The 22,260-nt window shown below is 39.3% G+C and overlaps 1 protein-coding gene across 4 annotated transcripts in view; it reads left to right on the top strand.

The window, feature by feature from the left end:
* The window catches only part of LOC128150285 (uncharacterized), a 34,051-nt gene extending 16,410 nt beyond the window's left edge, over positions 1–17,641 (top strand). Inside the window, exons 3-7 of one of the 4 annotated variants that reach the window (XR_008238008.1) lie at positions 7,560–7,633; positions 8,028–8,149; positions 10,150–13,488; positions 15,493–16,637; positions 16,773–17,641. Coding sequence is in view for 3 of the 4 variants with exons in the window: in XM_052806377.1 (XP_052662337.1) it covers positions 7,560–7,633; positions 8,028–8,148 (195 nt within the window). In the remaining variant the exon portion in view is untranslated. The other 3 variants (XM_052806377.1, XM_052806379.1, XM_052806378.1) reach the window with 3 other exon arrangements.
* Positions 17,642–22,260: the final 4,619 nt, after the last annotated feature.

Raw genomic sequence — 22,260 nt, 5'->3', positions numbered from 1 at the left:
TCCTGTATGTGATCCATGTTGCTGCTTTTCACTAATGAAAACAAAACTGATCTGAAATTTGCATGAGTGTGGTGTCTGGGGATAACAGTCTCATGAAATCAAAATGATGCAGGCTGTCTCTGATTTTGCCAAGATAAATTAGAATTTGGGAGGAAGAATCTTATGGAAAATTAAATATAAAAGCAGTCAGAGCTTCTGAAATTTTAAGAACTCCTACTTTTCCTTGGAGATATTTTCTGAGTCAAAGATCTTCACTTCTGTTTATTATCAATGAAGACTCATGGTTCAAGAGGCTGAAAACAGACAGCCCAGATTAAAATAAGCCTGAAGGAATCTTGATGTTTTCTCTCAAGTATTGTAACTTTCACAAGGAGAGCTTTTTCCAGGTCAGTGTGTCTATAAACCAAAATGGAGCTGATCCATAGATCTACAAATGAGATGCTGCTGGAAAGATAGGTGACATCTTGCAGGTCTTCCACTTACACTTAGATGGCATGCTAGATAGCTACCATTAGAAGTTTTTCAGCAGAAAAGCTTTCATTTGCAATGTTTCTGCCTACCAAACCCAAATTGATTTAACTCTAAGCCCTGTTGCTAGAACAGCAAATATATTTAAAGGAGAAATGGTAGTAATGCAATAGTTCAGACAATGAAGTTCAGACAAAAAAAAAAAAAGAGCAGCCTTATGGAAGAAAAAGGGGTATGATGAATCACTCCTTTGTTCAAACCATCCCTTTAATACAAAGCAGAATACAAGTGTTTGAACAAAAATGCTTAAATTGTTGCATTCTCGGCAATGCTTTCTCTTTTTCACTTTAAATGATCCACAGTCCTTTGTAGCCATATACATACAGTATGTGACAGAGCAATTTGGAAAAGATTCATCTATCAAGTTTAACAACTTTCTGGTGTAACTTCAGAGAGGTTTATTGCTTATTCATGTGGAAGTGAGTACACCCAACTTGTTTTGCCTGGTTTTGCTACTTTTGCTGGTTTGCAAGGCTGTTCTGGTAGCTGCAAATGCCTTCTCCAGTGACATTTGCTGACATTCAGTGGTGTATATTTATCAGTATTCTTCACCTCACTTCTATACATGTAATCTATTTTATTTTGTTCTTCACAGCAACCTCCTTTTCACTGTCCATGCCCTGAAAATGATAAATGGCAAAGTGGCATATTTCCCTAGCTGTACTAAAATGTCACTGTGAAAAATCTTTAATGGACTAAGTGTAGCTTTTCAGGTTATAACTTGTCAAGTTATGGAGAAATTCTAGAGTTTCTCCTTAATCCACCATTCTTTGGAACCACACCACTGCAGGCAGAGACTAATTATAAGTTATACCAGTCAGAGCAGGACAAAAATAAATGAAGTAGAAACCGTTTGATCAAGACTAATTTTATACTTGCTTTCTGTGCTTGTGCTGTGTTACCTGATTTCCTCTGTTTAGGCTAATGCTGAATGTGCCTTACTATTTATGTATGAATATGCATGTATGCTGAGATCTATGTTATTTTAAAGACTCTGCTTATCACTGTAGCACTGAATATATTTATACTTCTCCTACACCTGGGGGTGCCAAGAGAAACCCTCCATGCTGGCCAAAGTAATAATACACATTAAGAAAGAGTCTCTGATGGCATCTGTGATTAAAATGAGCACTAACTGAAAATGGATGGGTGAGAGGAAATAGTGTTAACAACCCTCTTGTAGATCAGGTACCAAAATAGGGTAAGAATGACTGGCTTAGACTTTAAGGCAGCCTCAGAAATACAATGTACCTGCCCTGGACTCAGGGGTCTAGGAGACTACCCTGCTTTCAGGTTTCTGTTCCTACTTTAGTAGTCCCCAATCATCTTTTTGGACATAATGCTCAAGCCCACAAAATGTATGTGTATGAGAAAACAGTTTTTGAGAACATTCACCCCAAATCTGACTGCATATGGTACTTTGGAGTCACTTTTCCTTAGTTTTACCTGCCTTTGCAATGAATACTTAGAAGAAATATCTTCGTTCCTTGGAACTAGAGAGCTTTAAAAAGAAACCTACTTCCCTTGTCTATGATCCTAAAGCAGCATCCTCAGATTTTCCCTCATTTAAAATCTAGAGAGCGCAAAAGGAATGAAATGCTAGAATCAACAAGAACATGTGTTTTGCAGCAAATGGTGAATGGTGCATTTTATCTGACAAAGTGTAAATTATTTGATGCTGAGGGACAACAGCACCACTTTAGTTCTTCCTATGAAGTAGTAAGTAGCTGAAATTATTTTTATGTGATTTTTCTGCTACTTGTGTGTAAGTGGTATTTTCTTTATCAGTGAGTACAAGAGGTTGTAAATCTTGAAGTGCCATGCAGCATAAAATACTTACTTGACTTCTTATCAAGAGCCAGGGTGCAAGTGCTTTAGGGTAGAATTTGCTTTCCTCTTCTCCCATTCTCTGTACCAACTTTCACCTTATTACAAATGTGCTATTACAAGGCCTGTGCGCTCTTACAACCATATCAATTCCACAAGGCCCACATTTCACCCATAGGATTTAAGTGTTCAGATACTCTGTGATGACTTTCTGTGAGGATGCGACTTTAAATCACTATGCCTACAAAATACAACCACTGGGGAAAAACCGCTTTTCTGGCTAACCTTTAAATCATGTCAGTCTTAGGAAAAAGTGTGTTGTGAGTTCATCAGCTTTCCCAATAAACATTTCCAATATGCATAGATAACCAAGTATTTTGCATTGGAGCAGAGTTCAGATCTCACTTTGTTTCCAAGACAAAGTTACAGGGAAAAGAAACCTCTTCTACTAGAATAGCTGATACTAATAGCAGGAGGAAGGTTTTTGTATACTAAAGATGACTTGCGTCTGCAAGCTTTTCCCACCCTAGTTAAACCAGTTGGTCTAAGAGAAAATAATTCCTCTTCCTGCAGTTCTTATCTTACCCTTAGACCATACTACTACAACAGCAGTAGTATTACCATACTTTGTCTGTCCTGTAGGTGTAAGCAAAATAAACTTATAATGCTTTTGAGATGAATTCTTATCATGCCTTTAGACCTTTGCACTGCTATTTATCTGCAGTTGGTGCTCCTCTGGAAGTCAGTGCAGGCTCTGTGCTTGGACCTACAACTTCATAGGCTTTCCCATAACACTGTGCCTAGAGGACAAAGACTTTTCTCCAGTTCACTCTGCAGCCCTCAGAAGTTTAGCCTGAGTTAAGTTTACTGGGTTTACTACCTGTCATAGTGAAAGCCAGATGAGTATGTTCTGCTACCACTACACTTGAGCATTTGAGGAGCTCTAAAGAGCCTTGGGGTCCTCTACTGCTTTCAAGACGCTTTCTCCCCACTAAGAGGAGTGTAAATTCAGCTGCCGACCAGGGTCAGAACATGGCTCTGAGAGTTTAGCTTGTAATATCTTGGTTCTCTACCACCCTTCGGAAAGGTAGCTGTCTGCTCCAGAGGCGTGAGACCAGCTCAACCCGCACTCTGGTTTTCTTCAGAGACACTCACCAAAAGCTCTCTGGGTCTGAGGAAGCAAATCAGTATCGAGCCTTCATGCAGAAGTTGCCAGTCTAGCACCCATTTTGTAGCACAACTTTGCAAGGACTTCAGCTTTTTGCATCTATTTATTTAGTTTGACTGTTTATGTCCTTTCAAATACAACTGTCTTCTGTGTGCCCAAATGCCACAGGGGATAGTTTGGCTTTGTGAAAAGACAGGAAAAAAATGGAAATAAAGTAGCTTCCCTAAAGGCTGTTTATAAGATACACTGCTGCTTGTGGCTTGTTTCCCATGGAGGACATAATTTATCCTAGTGTTTGACATATATGACGATACAACCCCTGCTCTTTGCCAGCATGAAAAGGGAAGATGCACTCAAAGATCTACAGCCCAATTTGCATGCAGAGATTATCAACTGCTTAAGATTAAACACATCTAACATGACTGGGACCAAACTGGATATTGCATTTTTAACCTTTTTATCATCCTTTTTATTCTTGTATGTATATACAATAGTTCACTTGAAAAACAAAACACTGAAATGAAAACAGCACACATTTTTCCTGCTGGTCTACCTGATAATAAAATTCAAGTACTTCTTTCTAAAAGATATTTTAGAAAGGGTCAAAGTTACAGTAAGAAAAGAAAGATTCAGTCTGGCCTTTTCAAGAGTACTTGGCTGGTGCCTAAATTTACTCCATTTCAGTGGGAACAGAGCTAAGGCATCACTACAGTCCAGAGCAATTTCACACATAAGCATGGGTAGATTTCCTGGTGAACATTTAAGGGTGTTGCAGCCCTCCTCCTGTGTCCTCACTAGATTACAGGCTAAACTGTGGCCAGGTCTCTGCTCTGCTCCGTACACACATTATAGGTGCAATCATCTCCATGTAAATCCCTTTGTGGATCTGGGCCTGAGCGTTTTTGAAAATCCCACCCACATGGGACACCCGTAGGTCAAATGAAAAATTGCATAAGCTATTAACTAAAGCTATAGCTTATAAAAAGTTACCCACAAGAAAGGTACACAGGTTAGTGCTGCTCCAGGGCATCCTTAAATCACACTTCAGCAAGTTATAAAGTTATCTTTGGAGAGCAATCATACCAAGCTGTCAGCCCTGTAAGGAAAGATTTATGTGTCTCTGACATGTCAGTTGTCGTCTTTGTCACTTCATTGCGGCTGTGATATTTCAGCAGGAGGTAACCACCACTATTCCCCTGCCTGAAAATCCACAGAACTTTCCTCTGTAAATATTTCTTACCCTGGGTATTTCCCCATCACGGGGCTGCATCTCTGAATTCGTCTACGTGTTTGCTTAACTCTCACTCACAGGTCAGTGCTTGTTTGTCTCAAATTTTTCTCTTTTTAATCATATGTCTATTTATGTAGCAGAAGGTTCATGGGCAAACCTTTTGCCCACAAAAGACTCCATAGTTCATTGGTTTTTTACTAGCCATATCATTTAAAGGGAGACAATTTTTTTGTTTCTGAGGAAGTAATACAGGTCATCATTCTGCACTGGAAAAGTTACTGTCTTCATCGAGAAGGAGCCTAATCTAGTGGTCTTGTTAGTAATGTACTGTCAATGCAATATTTTTGTTGAGATTTCTTCTAGGCTTTGCCTCATTTCTCCATGTATTCTCCGGGAATATTATTCTGCAAGTTGAAAAAATGATTTGTTCTGGCTGAGTCTAAAGTGAACAATTAGAGAATGGAAACTCATGGAGTAAGCTTAAGCAAAATTAGCTCCTGGAGAAAGAGGCCTTAATTTTCCTGAAAGGCGAGCACAGTGGCAATGCCAATGCCAGGCAGCAGACTGTGTCCTGATTTCAGTTACACCAGTCTGAACCCTCACCCTAGGTTCACAGCTGTGCGCACAGAATTGGCGTTTGGTAGACAGAGGCTAGAGAGAGAATAGTGCATGATCCAGTACAAATCTTTGGCCTAAATGATATGATATTCCTGATAGTCTTAACATTTGCACAAAATGCCCCCTGGAGACATATTTATGGAGTTGCCATTTTAGCAAATGATATTTTGCATATTCTTTGGAGATGCCACATAGGTAGTGCAATCATACTCAGCTGCAAAGTGACTATGTGAATTGAATATGACTCAGCTGCTCTCTGGGTTAGAAATGCAGGCTATTTTAGATTGCAGTCAGTAAGAGAAGCTGAAGTGGAGCTGGAAAGGGGAGAAAATACATATTCCCCTCAGCACTGCCATTTTGGTATTGCTGCAGTGTTCTACACAATTACCAATTTACACTGGCGTATAGTGGAGAACTGCTGCATAACAACAAATATTTTTTTATAAAAACAAACTCTTTCTAAATTGTTTCTCTCTTCAGACTGTTCCACCAGAATTAATATTCAGAAGCCACTAAGGATATGTTCTAAAAGCTGTAGTGGTATCACTTTGGGAAATTCCTGGTTATTTTCTTTCTCTCATTATGGCACACCAAAACTTACTAAAGCCCCATGCCACTTTCCCCCTAATTCCATGCTTTAATTTCCTGTTGTCTCCACTGAACTTTGTTACTATTCCCTTTGGTTTACTGATCTGATTACTCCCTTTGCCCGCACCTGCCAACTGCCATCTCCTTCCTTGTGCTGGGGACAACTTGTTTTTACTAATCACCAGAAGACCTTTCTATTTCTCTTTGGAATTATTTTTGAAAATAACTTCTCTTCCTTTTCGTCATTAACTCTCCTCAAATATTTGGTCATGATTTATTCTGCAATTGTCTGCCTCCTTTAAACCGTAAGTATTTTACAAAATAAAATATGTCTGATCTCACTGTTGCCAGTTTGCAGGGTTCAGAGCAGAACAGAGTGAGACCGAGTAAATCTACCCATGAAACTTCCCAGGATTTCATTGGTACTCCAGTTCTTTCCTGTAGCAAATCCAAGTGCTTTTAAAAGGTTTGGTTTTATACAAACAAACAAACAAACAAAAACAACAACAAAAGAGATGTACAGCATGTGACCTCCCCTAGCATACTCAGGTTCAAATTCCTGATCTGCTGTCTCTCTAACTACAGATGACTGCCAATTCACCCACAGCCTGATAGTTATCCTAGGGCAAGGTGCACTCTACAGCTCCCGCTAGAGATGATCTACTTCCTATAACAACGTATTCTTCAGAGTCATTATCTGAATTTGCATCCTCACATATTGGGTGAGCATCTCCACAACAGCACTGCGGAACTGCACTGAAAACGAGCTGCACTTTCTGATGAAAATTAATTTCATTGAAAAATTCCCAATCAGCTCTAATTTGGAAGCCCCAGCTGAGCTTCCACTGTGAGACACATATCATAAGAGACAGATCTTGCTGTGAAGGGCTGGTGGGTTGCAAAGACGAAGGCTGAGAAGAAAAGCACAATAGAAAGGTGAAATGGCTTCCTCAGAATCACGCAATGGGTCAGTGGCAGTTTTAGGTCTTCCTAGTGCCAACCACAGTCCATGCTACTTCTCACATCCCGAGCTTACAGACAGGCTATGCTTTCCTGTGGCCATCTTTTCATTAAATAGATTATTCTTGCACATAGATTAATGCGTGGGTGCACAAGTTCAGCAGTTTTGAACCTTACTGCTTATGAGGCATCATCTACCTATATGGCACCATCAGAAACTTTGAGGTAACAGATAACAAAGATGTCACAGTAAAATGCTAAAAAGGCAGATTCTCGTGTTCCAGAGCAGGCAAGGGGACAAGGAAAATCAAGTACTGTTCAAACTAAAGTGTGCCAGCTGCTCTGAGCAAGGTAAGAAATATCACTCATGTTTCACAATTCAGAAAATCTGGCATAAATTGATGGATCTGAGCCTGTACAGGTTGTTAAGCTAATGTCATGGTTACAGTGTGATACCTTACTTAAAATTAAACTTCTCCCTTCAGAAGCTTCCCTATGTCCCTAAGACTTGTTGAGAATTTTTATTCTAAGAGCATTTTTTTTTCTTCTGGTCTTACACTGATTAGTAGGAACAGATTAGAGACAACTTGTTGTATTTTATAAATAGCATAACAGTGTATTTTGTATATTTTTCCCAAGAGCTTTCTGAAACTAAAATTTCTCTTTGAGGACAGCTGGTCCATGCCCCTGAGGAAAAAGATGCTTATGGCAAGGTGAGGTTAATGATTTTAATTTACAGTTTTTGTGGGAATATAATTTTGCTTCTGCAGAAATCTCTGTCTCTCCATTATTTTAAAAAAGCAAAGATACATAAATAAGGCTTTACATTAGCCCAAAACACATTTAATTTTGTTTGACTAGATCATGTCAGTATGGTAATAAAATAATTGTTATTCCAAACATGCTTGGTGAACTTGAATAGCAAAGTGAAGTTCATATATTTAATCAAATCTATTCAGTAATTCTAGTGGAAGATGCAGAAGTGTTTTCCATCAATATTTCCTTGACTTTTGAAATGAATATACATTGCCCAAGTTCTCATTCTTGTGCATCCATTTTCTAGCCATATCCAAGCAATTGAATTTCTTTATATGAATGTTTACATAGGTTGAAAAGGAAAAAAATCCCCACAAGGTCACATGGGCAACTCTTCTTGCTGGAAGTGCTTTTACAGATATCTGATCACGGGGAGGAAAAGTCTCGCAGCTTTTCAAGCCACGAGTTGTAAGGTAGGTCGTAAGACCAGTTGTACTTTTCAGAACTATGTAGTATTTTTTCAGGAATATTTGGATGTATTATAAAAAGGCTTCCATTTCTCATTTTTGCCCCTTATGCAACACTTTGTCTTTCCTTCTGCATGAGATTATGACTTAAAGCTTGTCTAGTTCCTTCAGAGAGTTTCAAAAGGGAAAAAAAAAAGCTAAAAACAGAATAATTTATAAAAAAACCTCTCTGTGGTGCTATGTGGTTTGAAAACCAGACAAGGAACTGTGAGGTGAGAACTGCCCATGGACTGGCATTGTGCAGACGTGGGAAAGCAGCAGGATAGTGTGGTGTGCTGGTTTTGGCTGGGATAGAGTTAATTTTCTTCATAGTAGCTACTATGGGGTTATGTTTTGGATTTGTGCTGGAAACAGTGTTGATAATACAGAGATGTTTTCGTTACTGCTGAGCAGGGCTTACACAGAGTCAAGGTCTCTTCTGCTTCTCACCCCACCAGCGAGTAGGCTGAGGGGGCACAAGGAGGTGGGAGGGGACACAGCTGGGACAGCTGGCCCCAAGTGACCCAAGGGATATCCCAGACTGTATGACATCATGATCAGCATATAAAGCTGGGGGAAGAAGAAGGAAGGGGGGACGTTTGGAGTGATGGCATTTGTCTTCCCAAGTCACCGTTAGGCGTGATGGAGCCCTGCTTTCCTGGAGATGGCTGAACACCTGCCTGCCACTGGGATGTGGTGAATGGATTCCTTGTTTTGCTATGCTTGCATGCGTGGCTTTTGCTTTACTTATTAAACTGTCTTTATCTCAGCCCACAAGTTTTCTCACTTTTACCCTTCTGATTCTCTCCCCCATCCCATCGGGGGGGAGTGAGTGAGCAGCCATGTGGTGCTTAGTTGTCAGCCGGGGTTAAACCATGACACACATGCTATGAATGGGAGCAGAAGCTTTGGTGAGCAGTGGAGATGCTGCGGGTCACTTGAAGAGTGTCACAGAGGTCAGATATGAAAAGAAAGGAGCTGAGGAAGAACCATTGGGAGGACACGGGAGCAGAACAGGCAATTGCAAAGAGCCTGTGAGACCAAGAGGGAGTTAAGGGATCCTGCGAGGCTCATTGCTGCTGTTTACTCAGCTACCCCTCTGGATAATGTTCTGGGAAGATGCCTGAAGGGAATTTGCAGAATGTGGTTTGTAATCTTTCTATATATTTATCACTAAACTCTGTACATTTTCTCTAAGCAACTTTCTCCAGTAGTTACCGCTCAGGGACCTGGTCAGGACAGAACAATTGTGGATGGGCTTTTGGTGGGTAGTGTGGCCGGCAAAGAGGAGGTGAAGGTAGTGCCCCAGAGTTCAAGTGCATTGTATTTGCAATTTGTATCAGGAGTGACCCTGAACCTTTCCCCCCCTTGGAAGATTTTCTGTCCTCAGGGAACATGCATAAGAGTGGTGTCCACGAGGCAGACTTGAAGGATTTCTCCAGGAAGAAAAGATGCAAATGTGAATACTCTTGTTTATTGGCTGACATTTTTTAAAGCTTTTGTTAAATAGTATGGTTTTATTACTGCTAATACTAGAAAAACAAGTAGAACAGAAAACATAAAGTCACTCAAGAGTCATTGACTCAAGTCAAGAGTTATTATATATTTCCTCAGATTATCTTAGTTGGAAATCTCATTTGAGATAAGACATTTCTTTTCAGTGGTGTGATCTTACTAGGTTATTATAGAAATAGGGATACAATGATTTTGCTGTTAACAAACCTCCCTTGTGAAATATAATCCAACACTTGCACCATATTTAAAAATGCTGTAGAATTGCTGATGGAAGAATGTTATTCTTGCTACAAGATAATGAACATCAAATAAGCTTATATAATATGGAAATTCACTTTTCACAATATATTTATTTTCAACCTCTACAGTGTATTCAGAGTATTTTGTGTAGCTTCTCTGCTCTGAAAACTCCTCCATGGGCAAATTTATGTGGATTTTTTTTTTTTTTTCAGGGGAAAGTGGCAGCTGAACAAAACCTGTTCTTTCAACCAAGCAGAAAAGCAACAGTATAGAGACAGAGCTGGTAGTCCTTGTGCTGTAAATCCACATCAGTTCAACTAAGACCAAGCACTTGTGAATATTATATTCACACTACTGCAGCTGAGAGTAGAAATGGGCCTTTCTTTTTGAACCCTTTGGAGTCCAAACTGAAAAAAAAATACAAAAAGAGTAGCAGGGTTTAACCTTTACACTTTTCACTGACCTTTAAACAGTACTTTGCATTATATCTGCCCTCATTAATCTGAAGCCACTTGCAAACCTAAATGGCATTCCTGTTTTTTTAAGTATACCTCACATACATTATAGAATGGGTTAAGAATTCAAAAGTTTGGCTCCTGTTCATTATGTCTTTATCACCTTTTTAAGTGATGTTCATCTTTCTTTGTAAACAAATTTTTATAGTTAGCAGCAATGCAAGCAATGCTTTGCATCAAAGTGCATTACTTAGGTGATGGCCAGATGTAGATCTAAATTCTTGGAGGTGCAAACCTAGGCATCGATCAAGACACTAAATTTTGCAGAAGTCCTGTATTAATGTAGAGCTCTATGAGGACCAGATATTTTAATACGAATTTCCAGCACAGGTGAGTAGAAAATCTTCCACCAATACCTAATCAGACCATTATTTTTTCTTCTTCAGCTTTTCTTTCTTTCACACTATTCACATCACTGCTTTGCATGCACTTTGTCCTCACATACCTGCCCACTACATATCTTCACTTTGGTCTATTAAGTCTAAACTACAGGTGCAAATGACATAAAATGAACCAACAATTTCTCTTGGACAACATTTCACTGCTCTCATACTTGAAAGAATTTAATTAAACATTAGAAACATCTACTGCTTGGTATAAATAAAATAGTCTAAAATTGATGATTGGCATTTCCCCTTTTAGTTCACACAATGACTGCAAAATGTCTTGCCATTGACATGGAAATTTGTCTTCTAAGTATGTCTATCCTTAGTGGGAAAATGTCATAGGCAGAACAAAAATTTATGAGAGGATGTACATGTTTAAGAACTAACTGCTATACCATGCTCTATGTTCATCATTCGGATCAAGAATTTTCCTGCTGGAATGTTACAGCAACACTGAGAGACACTCATGCACCATTCCTTACATTCAAGATACTCTTTAGGCACAGAAATACTGGGCTTAGAAATAGCCAAAATTTCAAACAAATAATTTTGCATTGAAATGTGAAATTCTGAAAATTACTGACACAACCTCGCACAGCAGAAGCACTCAGGCTGAGTCAGTGTGAGAAACACCATTGTAGCTTTAGAAAACTAAATGTGTGGGATTAGTTTCCCTGCGTAGCTTTGCCAGGACCTGACATTGTGAAGACATTGATTCGCGTAGGCTTTTAAAGAAATAGAGAATTCATAAGCAGACAGCAGACACTGAAAGGTCTTGTGATGTAGCTGGTAAAAAGCATCTGTATTTTATGTTGGATATTTATTTATTGAAAAATTTGGAAAGTGCTATACATTTTTTTAACGTGTCCTCATCTCCTGCTGTTACATTTTGGAGAATGACTAAATCTCTGGAGAGGGGTCAGATCTATAAAAATTGTCAGTTGTTAAGACAGGGTATTCAGTGAATAAGTGAATCATTGTACTGAAGTCCTTTATTGAATATTCCTGTGGCACTGCTTTAGTTAAGTATCAAGAACACAAGCATTTAACAATATCACTTTAAATTCAAAATGCCTTGAAAGGACTGAGATTGAATTTGCAAATATAATCAAGAATAAAACAAGTGCCTTGGATTACATGTCACTTTTTGGGATGTTTTGACATAACACATTTAGAAAATACTTTCCTGTGACTGAAATGATTAAAACAGACTTCAGTTATCTATGACTTAAAACAGAGCAAGTCCAGTTCTTAGTTAATTTGTTCTCTGCATCACAGTCAGCACTAGCTGACATGCTCACTTGTATATCAGTGTGGAGGCCAACTGCTTAAGGCTAAAGTGCTATTGTGTTCCTGTGTGAGTAATCCTATTAGCAGCAAGAGAATATAGGCATGGATAAATTGTAGAATGGTCAGAAGTGAGAAAATAACCTAACTTCCTTCTTATTTCTAGAGAGGAACTGTGCAGGTATTTTAGACAGACCTCTTGTGTGATGGTACCAGTATCTTCACAGCCTCCATCCTTTTACCTCCTCTCAGGGGTACCAAAATCACACCAGCTTTTCAGTATGTATTCAGATAGGCACACTCAGAAAAGTACTGGGTACATACTCAAATCCATTTGATAACCTGTCCTCTTCATTTCCAAAATACTGGTACCAAAATAACAAATATGAGGATACACAGGCAGTTACTTTTCTTTTTATCTAGGACCAAAAAGTATTTATTCAAGAAATTCAGTATAAATTAGGACCACAGAGCACTGTTCCCAAAGAGCGACCATATGCATAATGGAAAATATACACCAGAAGTTTAGTATTAAATCTACTTTTATTAAATTTATTGTTTAGATAATTACAGCTTTTCAGTATTAAATTTTAGTATTAAATGTAGTGTTAAATTAAAAAAATTAGGTTTTAATCCAAGTAAACAAATCTTACCACTGACTCAGGCTCAAATTTGCTACTTATGTTTGTGAGACTTGCAGATATCTGAGAATGGCAGCGTTGGGTTTACTAACAAAATGCCACATTTAAACTTATCCAGCAGGGCAGGTAAGACTGCTTGTTAACAGTAACTTTCTCAGAACAGCATGGTTAGTTCACTGATCAATTCACCTGCGCATTCATCTAGGCGAGGCAAATACCAGAAGCAAAAAAAGATTACTTTTTGCAATGCACCTGTTCTTAGTTCATGATGGGACGATTGCAAAGATAGTGAGGGATAGCGATAGAGCATCCATCAAAAACCTGTTGTTTCATGCTTCGTGAGACATTTGGTGTACCAGGAATGGGACAGAGAAGGAATTTGGTAGTTGTGGTTATGGAATTCAGAACCTGGTTATATAGCCCGATGATGACATGGGCCTGTTGTCACTTGGCAGTGATTATGTATTCACTCTCTTAATTAATAATTATGGATGGGTTGACAGTACATGAAGTTGCACCCTATCTGAAAAGAAAATGAATAGTGACATGTCAAGGACTCAGCTAAAAGGTGTTTTGATTTCTCTCTCCTTAGTGCTGGATCTCACTGTTGATCTGTTATAGTTTTAGCTTCATCAGATGAAACAGTAAGATGGCCAATGGCAGGTTCTCCTTCCCACAGCATCCTAGGACTGGTACCAGCTGCACAAGATGACTGATGAGAGGTAAGGTAAGGTTAGAACGGTACTAAGGCAACCCCAGCACCAGCTAACCATTACCCACCATTCCCGCTCAAACCCTCTGCTTTCCATAGACTATTCCCACATTCACTGGGGGACAGAGAGCAACAGCAGCCCCATTCCTTAGGCCATTGGTTAAGACACTTATGGGACCCATGCATTTGAAAGTTCCACGTGGGAAAAGAAACCAGAGCCCAAAACACTCATACCCCAGGGAAAATGTACTGACACCGTGCAGGTGGGTACACCGGGGTGAAGAGCACCATCACTAAATTCTGTTAGAAAACAACATCTTTCAGCACTTTTATGTTGGCCCTGATCTGATCAGTGTGGTCTGTGTATAATGCTTCGGACACAGCCCCTTGGGTGAGGCAGACGTAGCCCTGTCCTCTGCGTAGGTCATGGTGGGAGGGAGGGGAAGGAAGAGAGCTGCCCTGCCCTGGCAAGCAGGTGGACTTCTTGATCTGCACCGTAGCAAGTACCATGGGAATATTAAGCTTGAAAATTGAGGAGCTTTAACCTGCTTAAGTCTCTGGTGCACCTACGCCTTTATGTCCACTTCTGCAGAGATGAAGAACATAAGACAGATACCAATAATGCTGAGGTTTGGTAACCAGTTCCTGTCTTCTCCTATGCTTCTCTGAAAAAGAATAAAAAAAGAGAAAGCAAGCAATAGTCCCACAATTTAACATAGCTATAAGACTTGACTTCATCCACTCAGAAACATTAAAACCCAAGTACATTCCAGGAAAATGGTTTCAGGAGGCAGGATTCAATACATAAAAAGCCACACAAGTAAACTTCAAACATGAAAGTACCAGATCTTAAAGCTTGGAATTTAAAACTGCAAAGTGCACAGAAATAAAACCCTTATGGAGATGCTAAAATGTCTAATTCATTATTATTTCAAAAAAGATTAAAAAATAATTTCGTAACATTAAAGTGCAATCAAGCACTGAAGAAATTATTTAAACTTTCCATAGGAAAAAAGCACACTCTAAAATGCTGCAAGGGTATTGATGGCTATTAAATATTTACTTTTCTCTCTAGCTCACACTAGAAAGAGTAATTTGTATTTGGCAGAAACTGGCTGCAATTACATTAGTCAATCCAAAAGCCCAACTTGCTCATACAAAATGCAAACAAATTAGTTAAAATGGTCTAATTAGCAGACTGTAAAAATGCAAAGCAAGGCTGGCATAAAAATGTGTGCTAGACAAGTACACTTTTACAAAACAAACAGAAAGGCAAATATGAAACAGTCTAATAAATCCTAACTAAAGGACCATAATGTAAACCTGAATATTTAGGGATTGCATACTTTAAAGAAAAGCTTCTATGGACTCTTAAATATTTTCTTGCAATCTGCATTCAGTACATGATTAATAGCATAGCTGAAGTTCTAGTGGGATTTCAGTTCAGTGCTGTGGAGCCATGTGAAGCCAGTTTATATATACGTTTTGTGCGGGTATATACACAAACACAACTCCTAGTCAAGTTAATCAGAGTGCAAGGTAGCTTTGGAGCATGCAAAGAATATAGGATGTGGCCTATGGAAGGAAGGTCAAGCCATTTCTTTACATGTTGAGTATTTGGTTTTTTTCCACAATTAAGATAAATAACTGGAAGCATATGGAAATGTGGAAACAGTTAAGGTAAAAGATAATACACGTTTGTTCTTATGGGAAGTATAAACTATGGGCATTGTCTAGAAGGACTCAGCTTACTGGTTAAAAATAATCACTACAATAACTGTATTATTGTTGTCACTGATATATTAAACCAAAAAGGGCTTTAGTGTCTCTTGCTTCACAACATAGCTGTAATTTCTCAATCTGTGGGTTTTTAAGTCCCTAGTTTATATACTATATATATAATAGTCCATTATGATTTGTAAGCTATCATATAAAAGAAGCTATTGTGAGGTGATGATCTGAATTTGTCTCCATATCCTTCTCACCCCACCACATGTTCTTCCGTCCTTCAAAGTATCTAGCTGTCTGGAGCCACACTCTTTCTTCTTGCCACCTGACAGATGGCAGAAGGTGGGTGGCTTTGGCAAAATTAATTAGAGATGCATTGAAGAAACAATAACAATGAACACCCTCCAGCAAAAATATGATGTTATTTGGCACAAAGGACCTTTGTGCGAAAGCATTGCAGCAGCAGAAATATCCTGACTACCCTAAAGAAGAGGTCACCCAATAGAAAACAATTCTTGGCAAAAGGGGAGCAGCATGGCCACAAGGTGTGGTCATTATCGCCATTACCACTTCTGACACATAACAGCTGACTCATTCAGTTATTTTCACTGACATAGCTGATTGCGGCACCTTCACTCCCCCTTGCTGTCCCCAATTCTGCCGATTGCCTCACTGTGCCAAATATGTCCAGTCCACCACTCTTTCTCATGGAGAGTATTTATTTGGTGGGAGAATATCTCACACTACAAAATATCCTTACTGGTTTCAGTGCCATTGAAGGAGTAAGGTATTTGTCAATGTAAGAACACAGTCCAGAGGAGACAGCTGAAAAATACGGGTACTTCACTGTGAAGATTAAAGAACAATGTCCTGTTATCTGTTATTTGACTTAGTGTTTGACAAATGGCTTTGAGAATGGTAAAAGTAATAAGCCACATCACAGAAATTAGCTTTTCCACTTTCCCACCCATCACTACATATTCTCATCTCACAAAATTTTCCATATTCTGGGAATCTTGAATCCCACAGAGCTCCCTGGTGATGACTGGATAAACCAGGGATGTTGGATATATGAGGAAGAAAAGGAATTGCTGGCGTCAAAAAGGGCAGTTAAGAGAATCAAGGCTTGAAGTATGAGGAAAGAAGTCCCACCATGTGGGAAGGTTCCATCATGTGGGAAAGAAGCTCCACTATGGTGTCCCAACATGTGTTTCTCTGCAGGTGTCATCGGTGACTGGCAGGAGATAGGATGGCTGCTTCATCTCTGCTATGACCATGCTAATACATCTAAGTGCTGTGGTTGCTCCCTCTTTGCAGAATTCACGGGACTGAAGAGCAAAATTCAACACAGCTCTCCAAGATAGTGACTACAATGCTCGGTGTCCTGTGTTTTGCTGTTGTTGCCTCTACGGGCATTTGCAGCAAGCCTAGGTGAGTTAATCAACTTCCTGCCTGGCGCACTGGTTTGTTCATTCTTCTCTATATATGCTGGCAGCTCTGTTATCCTCTAATTGCCAAATATTAGGAAAGGCATAGATAGCTGAACTTTTACAGTTTTCCTCCTAGAGCTATTCACCCCTTGCATGCAATTGACCAGCGAGGCAGATGAGCCAGGAGGAGTATGATTCAGCCTGGTGCACCTCAACCCATTTGGGCAAATCTCCCCATCTTATCATGAAGTCCAAATCACCTTGCTGAACAGCCCAAGAGGAGATATGGCATATTCCCTACCACCTAACTCTGCTGGGAATAGCAGTGCAGTGTCTATCCATAAACCAGTCTCATACATAAGTAAGCCTGCTTTCACAGAAAACTTGACACCAACTCCACTTACTGCAGTGGAATAGACTTTCACTGGGTTCGGTGACTTTGGTTCACGCACAGATTACATCTGGTTGCCTCCATTTTTAGTGAAAGAGGGATGGATGTGGTAAGGAGAGAAATGATACGCATATGCAGTTACTCTAGCTCTAGTAAGCCTGCATAAAGAGATGTGAGTAGTGAGGAAAGGGTTGAGACCCTGCAAGGAAGCTGAACAGGAAGAAGGTGTTGGATGGGAAAGTGGATGGATGAGAAAGTGAACACAACACAGGGAGGGAAATTGATAGAGACAGAAAATGGAAGCAAAAAAGACATAAGAACTATATCAAGAAATAATGTGGAAAGAAGAAGAAAAAGCAAAGGGCAAGAAAGACTAATTGCATATTTCATTGCCTGAAACAGTGTTTGTAGCTGCAATATGACAGTACAAATCAGGCTTGATTTCATAGATAAACACGGCATGTTCATCATTGGGAAAAGCATGAGGGAAATAAGGAAGAAAGAATAAATGGCCAGTTTTCTCAAGGAAAAGAGGTTACTGCTGGAAACTCACAGGAATCTGGACTGACATCTATATTAACATAGAATTACTCAAGATAGAAAAACTAAAACTTATGTGAAGAATTAAAAAAACCCCTCTTGATATTGAGTGTCTGGGCAATAAAATAGAAGTCAATAAATCCTAGTTCAATAATGACAATGCATGTAGGGAAAACAAATACATCTACATGGTGATGAGCACTAAATTAGCTATTTCATCTCAGGAAACACAGCCTAGAGAGCCTGATAAAGATGTCAGCCCGGTGCTCAGCAGCAGCAAAAACAATTAAGAATTATTAGGAAAATACTAGAGAACAAATCAGAAACTATTCTGCTGATATATAGCCTGTGGTGAACAGTCACCTCACCTCAAAAACAATATAGGTAAACCTAGAAAAATACACTGAAAGACAGAAAGAACGGTCAGCTGCATTGAACAGCTTCTGAATGATGACTGTTTAAATAGAATAAGACTTCTGCGTGGACAAGAAATGACTGAGGGCTAACATTAGGTGTTATTTCTTCAGGAGACACAGAGAAGATAAATATGAAAGATTATTAACTATTTATCACAACACAGGAACAAGCAGTACACAAGAAATTACTGGGGAACAAACCAAATGATAGAGTATTTTTTCACAGACTGAGTAGCTGAAGTGTGAGACTCATTGCCACAAGATGTTGCAAAGGCTTAAAGATAAGTAAATTCAGAAAAGACTCGATAAATTCATGGAAGACAAGCCCTGCCACAGCTATTGAGTGCAGTGTTCAGATGCAATATCTGGGTGTATAATAGTAGTAAGTGATGAACCACTGTATAGTTCCTCTGGTTTTCTGAAGGCAGAATATTGGGAAATGTTTTTTGGGGTTTTTTTTTTTTGGTCCATTCTGAATAGTCTTTTTGATAGTCTATGAGATGCGAACTAGAAGAGAAAGTACAGTGCTGTTATCTTTGTAGGGGATACAGAGTAGCTTTAAGGGATCTGAGCTAAGCAGGATGCTGTGGGGGAAAAAGCTTGATTCTTTTTTTTCCTGAAAAGAAGGCAGCTGCTTTACCTTTGGCTCTGATGTAGCCTGGGGAACCTGCTGTACCAGGCCAGTGTCACATCATTTCATGTCCTACCTTCACAAGTACTCTTTCCTTTGTTGGTTTCATTAATGTTATGTGACTTAGAAAAAAATTCAGTGTAAAATTACACACACATATACAGGATAGCTAAATAAACTCTTGTTCCCTAACTCTAAAACACAACAATTTTTCCTCTTCTACTGTGTGGATCAAGCAGATCTGGAGTTTGTGAAGTGAGTATAATGTATTCCAGACTCATGCTGGAATAATTTATGTTCTTGAGCCTTTGCAGAGGTATACTCACTAAAGAGCTGTCTGCCTACAGGAGTTTTTACACATATTTTGTCTAAATCAACACTCCAAATGCAACATCGAAGATGCCGTGAGTTTGTGTGGATTTGTAGCACTCCCTGGAGGACTCTATGTCTAAAACCCAATAAACATTTCACAGTTTTCAGTCAGTGAAGATTGTCATCATTTTTGATGCATGTAATATTGACTGGGTTTCTCATTTTAATTTCAGTATTATTCCACAGGTAATAAGTAATTGGAGAATAACTTCTTGCAAGTGAATGATAAAAGTGAAAATTAATCTTTCTGTACTTCGCTGCTGCTGTTTATTCATTATAAACCAATGCAGCAAAACTGAATATTCATTTATAAACAAAATGCATTTCATATTGATTGAAAACTACAGCAAGATCTTGATATTTTATGATCAAAACAAGTAAAAAGAAGACATAAAGAAACAGTTATTTTATTTCTATATATATGTTTTTTGCGTTTGTACACCTAGTATGAGTGTCACAGGTTCAGCTGAAAATAGTTAATTCTTCATAAAAGTCGTTGTTACAGCCTGTAAACCTATGATGTGCAGATTAAAATTCCTAATTATTATTCTGAAGTCAGTTGATATAAAGGACTGGCTGAATATGGGGTCAAAATCTGAAATTAATTCCTTAATCAGCAAGATGCTTTTTCTAGAATGAAGTGACTATGAAATGTTTCTGAAAGGCTGGTCAGATTCCATCACTGCAGATGCAGAACTGCAAACATACTGATGGCATGTGTGGCCAGTGTTTACAGAGGTGTATGAATAATAAATAATCTAGATAAATAACCATAGTTAGAGCTATGCAAACAACAGAGCAAATAAATCAAGGCCTCCTGCTCATGCATAGATACCAAACACAGCACTTCTGCATGTTTTTTATTTGTTTTGTTTGTTTGTTTAAATAGGAGACAATGGACACAATTTAATTCAACAAAACTTTTAAAGTTAGTAAGAAGTGTCTTGGAGAAGGATTACAAAGTGGATCAAACCTTCTATCAGAGACTTGGTACTCACAGTCACCAGGGGCAAGGAGGTTGCATCTTGCATATGTACACTGCCATGCAGACCACATCAATGCACTTCTGCAGTTAGCATAAAGCAGCAGCATAGTCCAGACAGAAGATCATGTGTGAGTAGTAACATACAGTGTTGGAAGTAAAGGAGATTCAAAGGTCTATGTTGATTTATTTTTTTGCTCATGGGAATTCAATTTTTTATTTTATATCAAATTAAATGTGTGGGTAAAAGCCATTCTTTTAAATTGATATTGTTATGTTTGATGCATTAAGGAGGAGAAGATGACAAGTATTACGCACATCGTTTGTCTGTGTGATTATCTATGTAAGCAGAATTTCATATGAAAAGAGGAAATACAGGGATTACATGTCAAGTGCCTGCTTCCTTGTGTTATCCTGTCCAGCATTACTACTGGTTCTGTGCTAACAGACTAGTTGTGAAATGGTTATTTCAGTATCTGGATAACTGAAATACACAAATAGTTTAGCATAGAAGCAGTACCACTGTGTCGCCTACTCTACAGGGAAGACTCTCCACACAGTGTTTTATACCTTGGTGCAGAGAAGAAGGTTTAGGGAATTCTTGCACACAATCTGGGCAAAGGAAGGCAAAAGTTTAACGTGAGACATGGCTTTACATTTTTGTGCTGTAATTATAAACATTAGTCAACATCTAATTACGTAATGTATAGGTTTTATAATGTATTTTTAACACCAGCTAATTGAGCACTTCAGGAATACCAGTGCATTTGTTGATAAATTTACTTTAATGAGAACATACAGCTGTGCAAATGGTCACAAGTGACGGTTTCTGTCTACTTCCAAATGCCACCTCCTTTCTGGTGAACAAAACTCCCTACAGCAGGCTGTCCTCCCCATGGCCAGTGACTGGTGTGTCCAGCTCAGGGTATGGCTGGAAGGTTGGATGGTTTTTATCATGATGGCACATACAGAGGATTCCTGATCTTCTGCTGCAGGGCACTGAAAGGGACGAATGACAATCCTGACACTGTGGAGGTTGTGTGCTGGCACCAAGGCTCCCTGAGACCGCAAGGCCCTCCCGGAGGTAGGTAGGCTATTGCCTGCAGACCCCAATAGTGTTGGAGTGACAGGTTCCAGGAGAAGAGACTGTCACCAGAGCAAGAATCACCCTCTCCTTTTCCCCTCTGTTTCCTACCCTTTGGTTGTAGCTTTTGGTTTACATCTAGGGACTCAGGAATATGCTTGCACAGAGCTCACCAACTGACCAGCCATGCAGCACTTGCCCCTGCTCAAAGCTTGCACTGTAAATGGGAACAATCAGTAGCGAGTTTGAGTGAGTCCTCATCAAAACTATGTAGTTGCTGCAGGGAAAGTATTGTGTTGGAACTGGCTGGTGCCCTGGATAGGATGCCTGGGGAAGGTGCTCATCTCAGGATGCCTACCAGAGCTTCTCCTCCCAGCTTGCCATGGGGGAGATGTTTCCCTTTCCTCCCCCCCCTTTTTTTTTCCTCTCTGTCATTGTTGATATGTGCCATCAGCTATGGAGCCTGCTAATAAATTTTCATTTGTGTGAATTTGTCTCAACATTCTTTGTGCAACACACTGATTCAAACATGCCTACTCTCTCAGCAAGTTAGAAAAGTTAAACACCACTTTTTGGCCAGAAACTGAAAGGAATTAGTAAGATTTTGGGCCACTAGATGACATCCATCTTTGTACAGAAACACTTGGATGGAAGACAGTAGGCAGCAAGATGTCACCTGGCTAGGACAATGGGTCTGAACCAAGTGCTCAGGTTGAACACTGAGGTAAAAAAAACCTCAGACAAAACTAAGGGCAATGCAGGATGAGGTTCCAGTGCCCAAAAGGTCATTCTCTTGTCAACATCCATGCCTTCCAACCTAGCCCTACAAACTTTGCCACTCTTGTTGCCAGCAGCTCGGCTGCTATTGCTGCTCTTCTCAAGGGATACAGCACTAGGGTAGCCTTTAGCAATGAAAGCAACAAATGTGCCCAAGTTGTTTTCTTTACTTAATACAGTTTTCATAATTAGGGACATAGTTATCCAATGACTTCCTGACAGATTAAACCTGTTGCATGATTAACAACTTGCCACAATATATAGCACATACTAAGAGCTGAAAAGACATGTTCTGCCATGTAGTTGCAGGTCTGGGATGCCCAGAAATACTATCCATCACCAAAAATAAGAGCTGGAAGACTGGAGTCTGAATCACACCAGTCAATGAAAGTTTTTCCAGTAACTCCAAGCGGGACAAAAATCTTGTTGAT

Source organism: Harpia harpyja, chromosome 13 (assembly GCF_026419915.1).
Source record: "Harpia harpyja isolate bHarHar1 chromosome 13, bHarHar1 primary haplotype, whole genome shotgun sequence".
NCBI classification, from domain to species: Eukaryota; Metazoa; Chordata; class Aves; order Accipitriformes; family Accipitridae; genus Harpia; species Harpia harpyja.
This window is presented reverse-complemented; position numbering and strand designations above follow the sequence as displayed.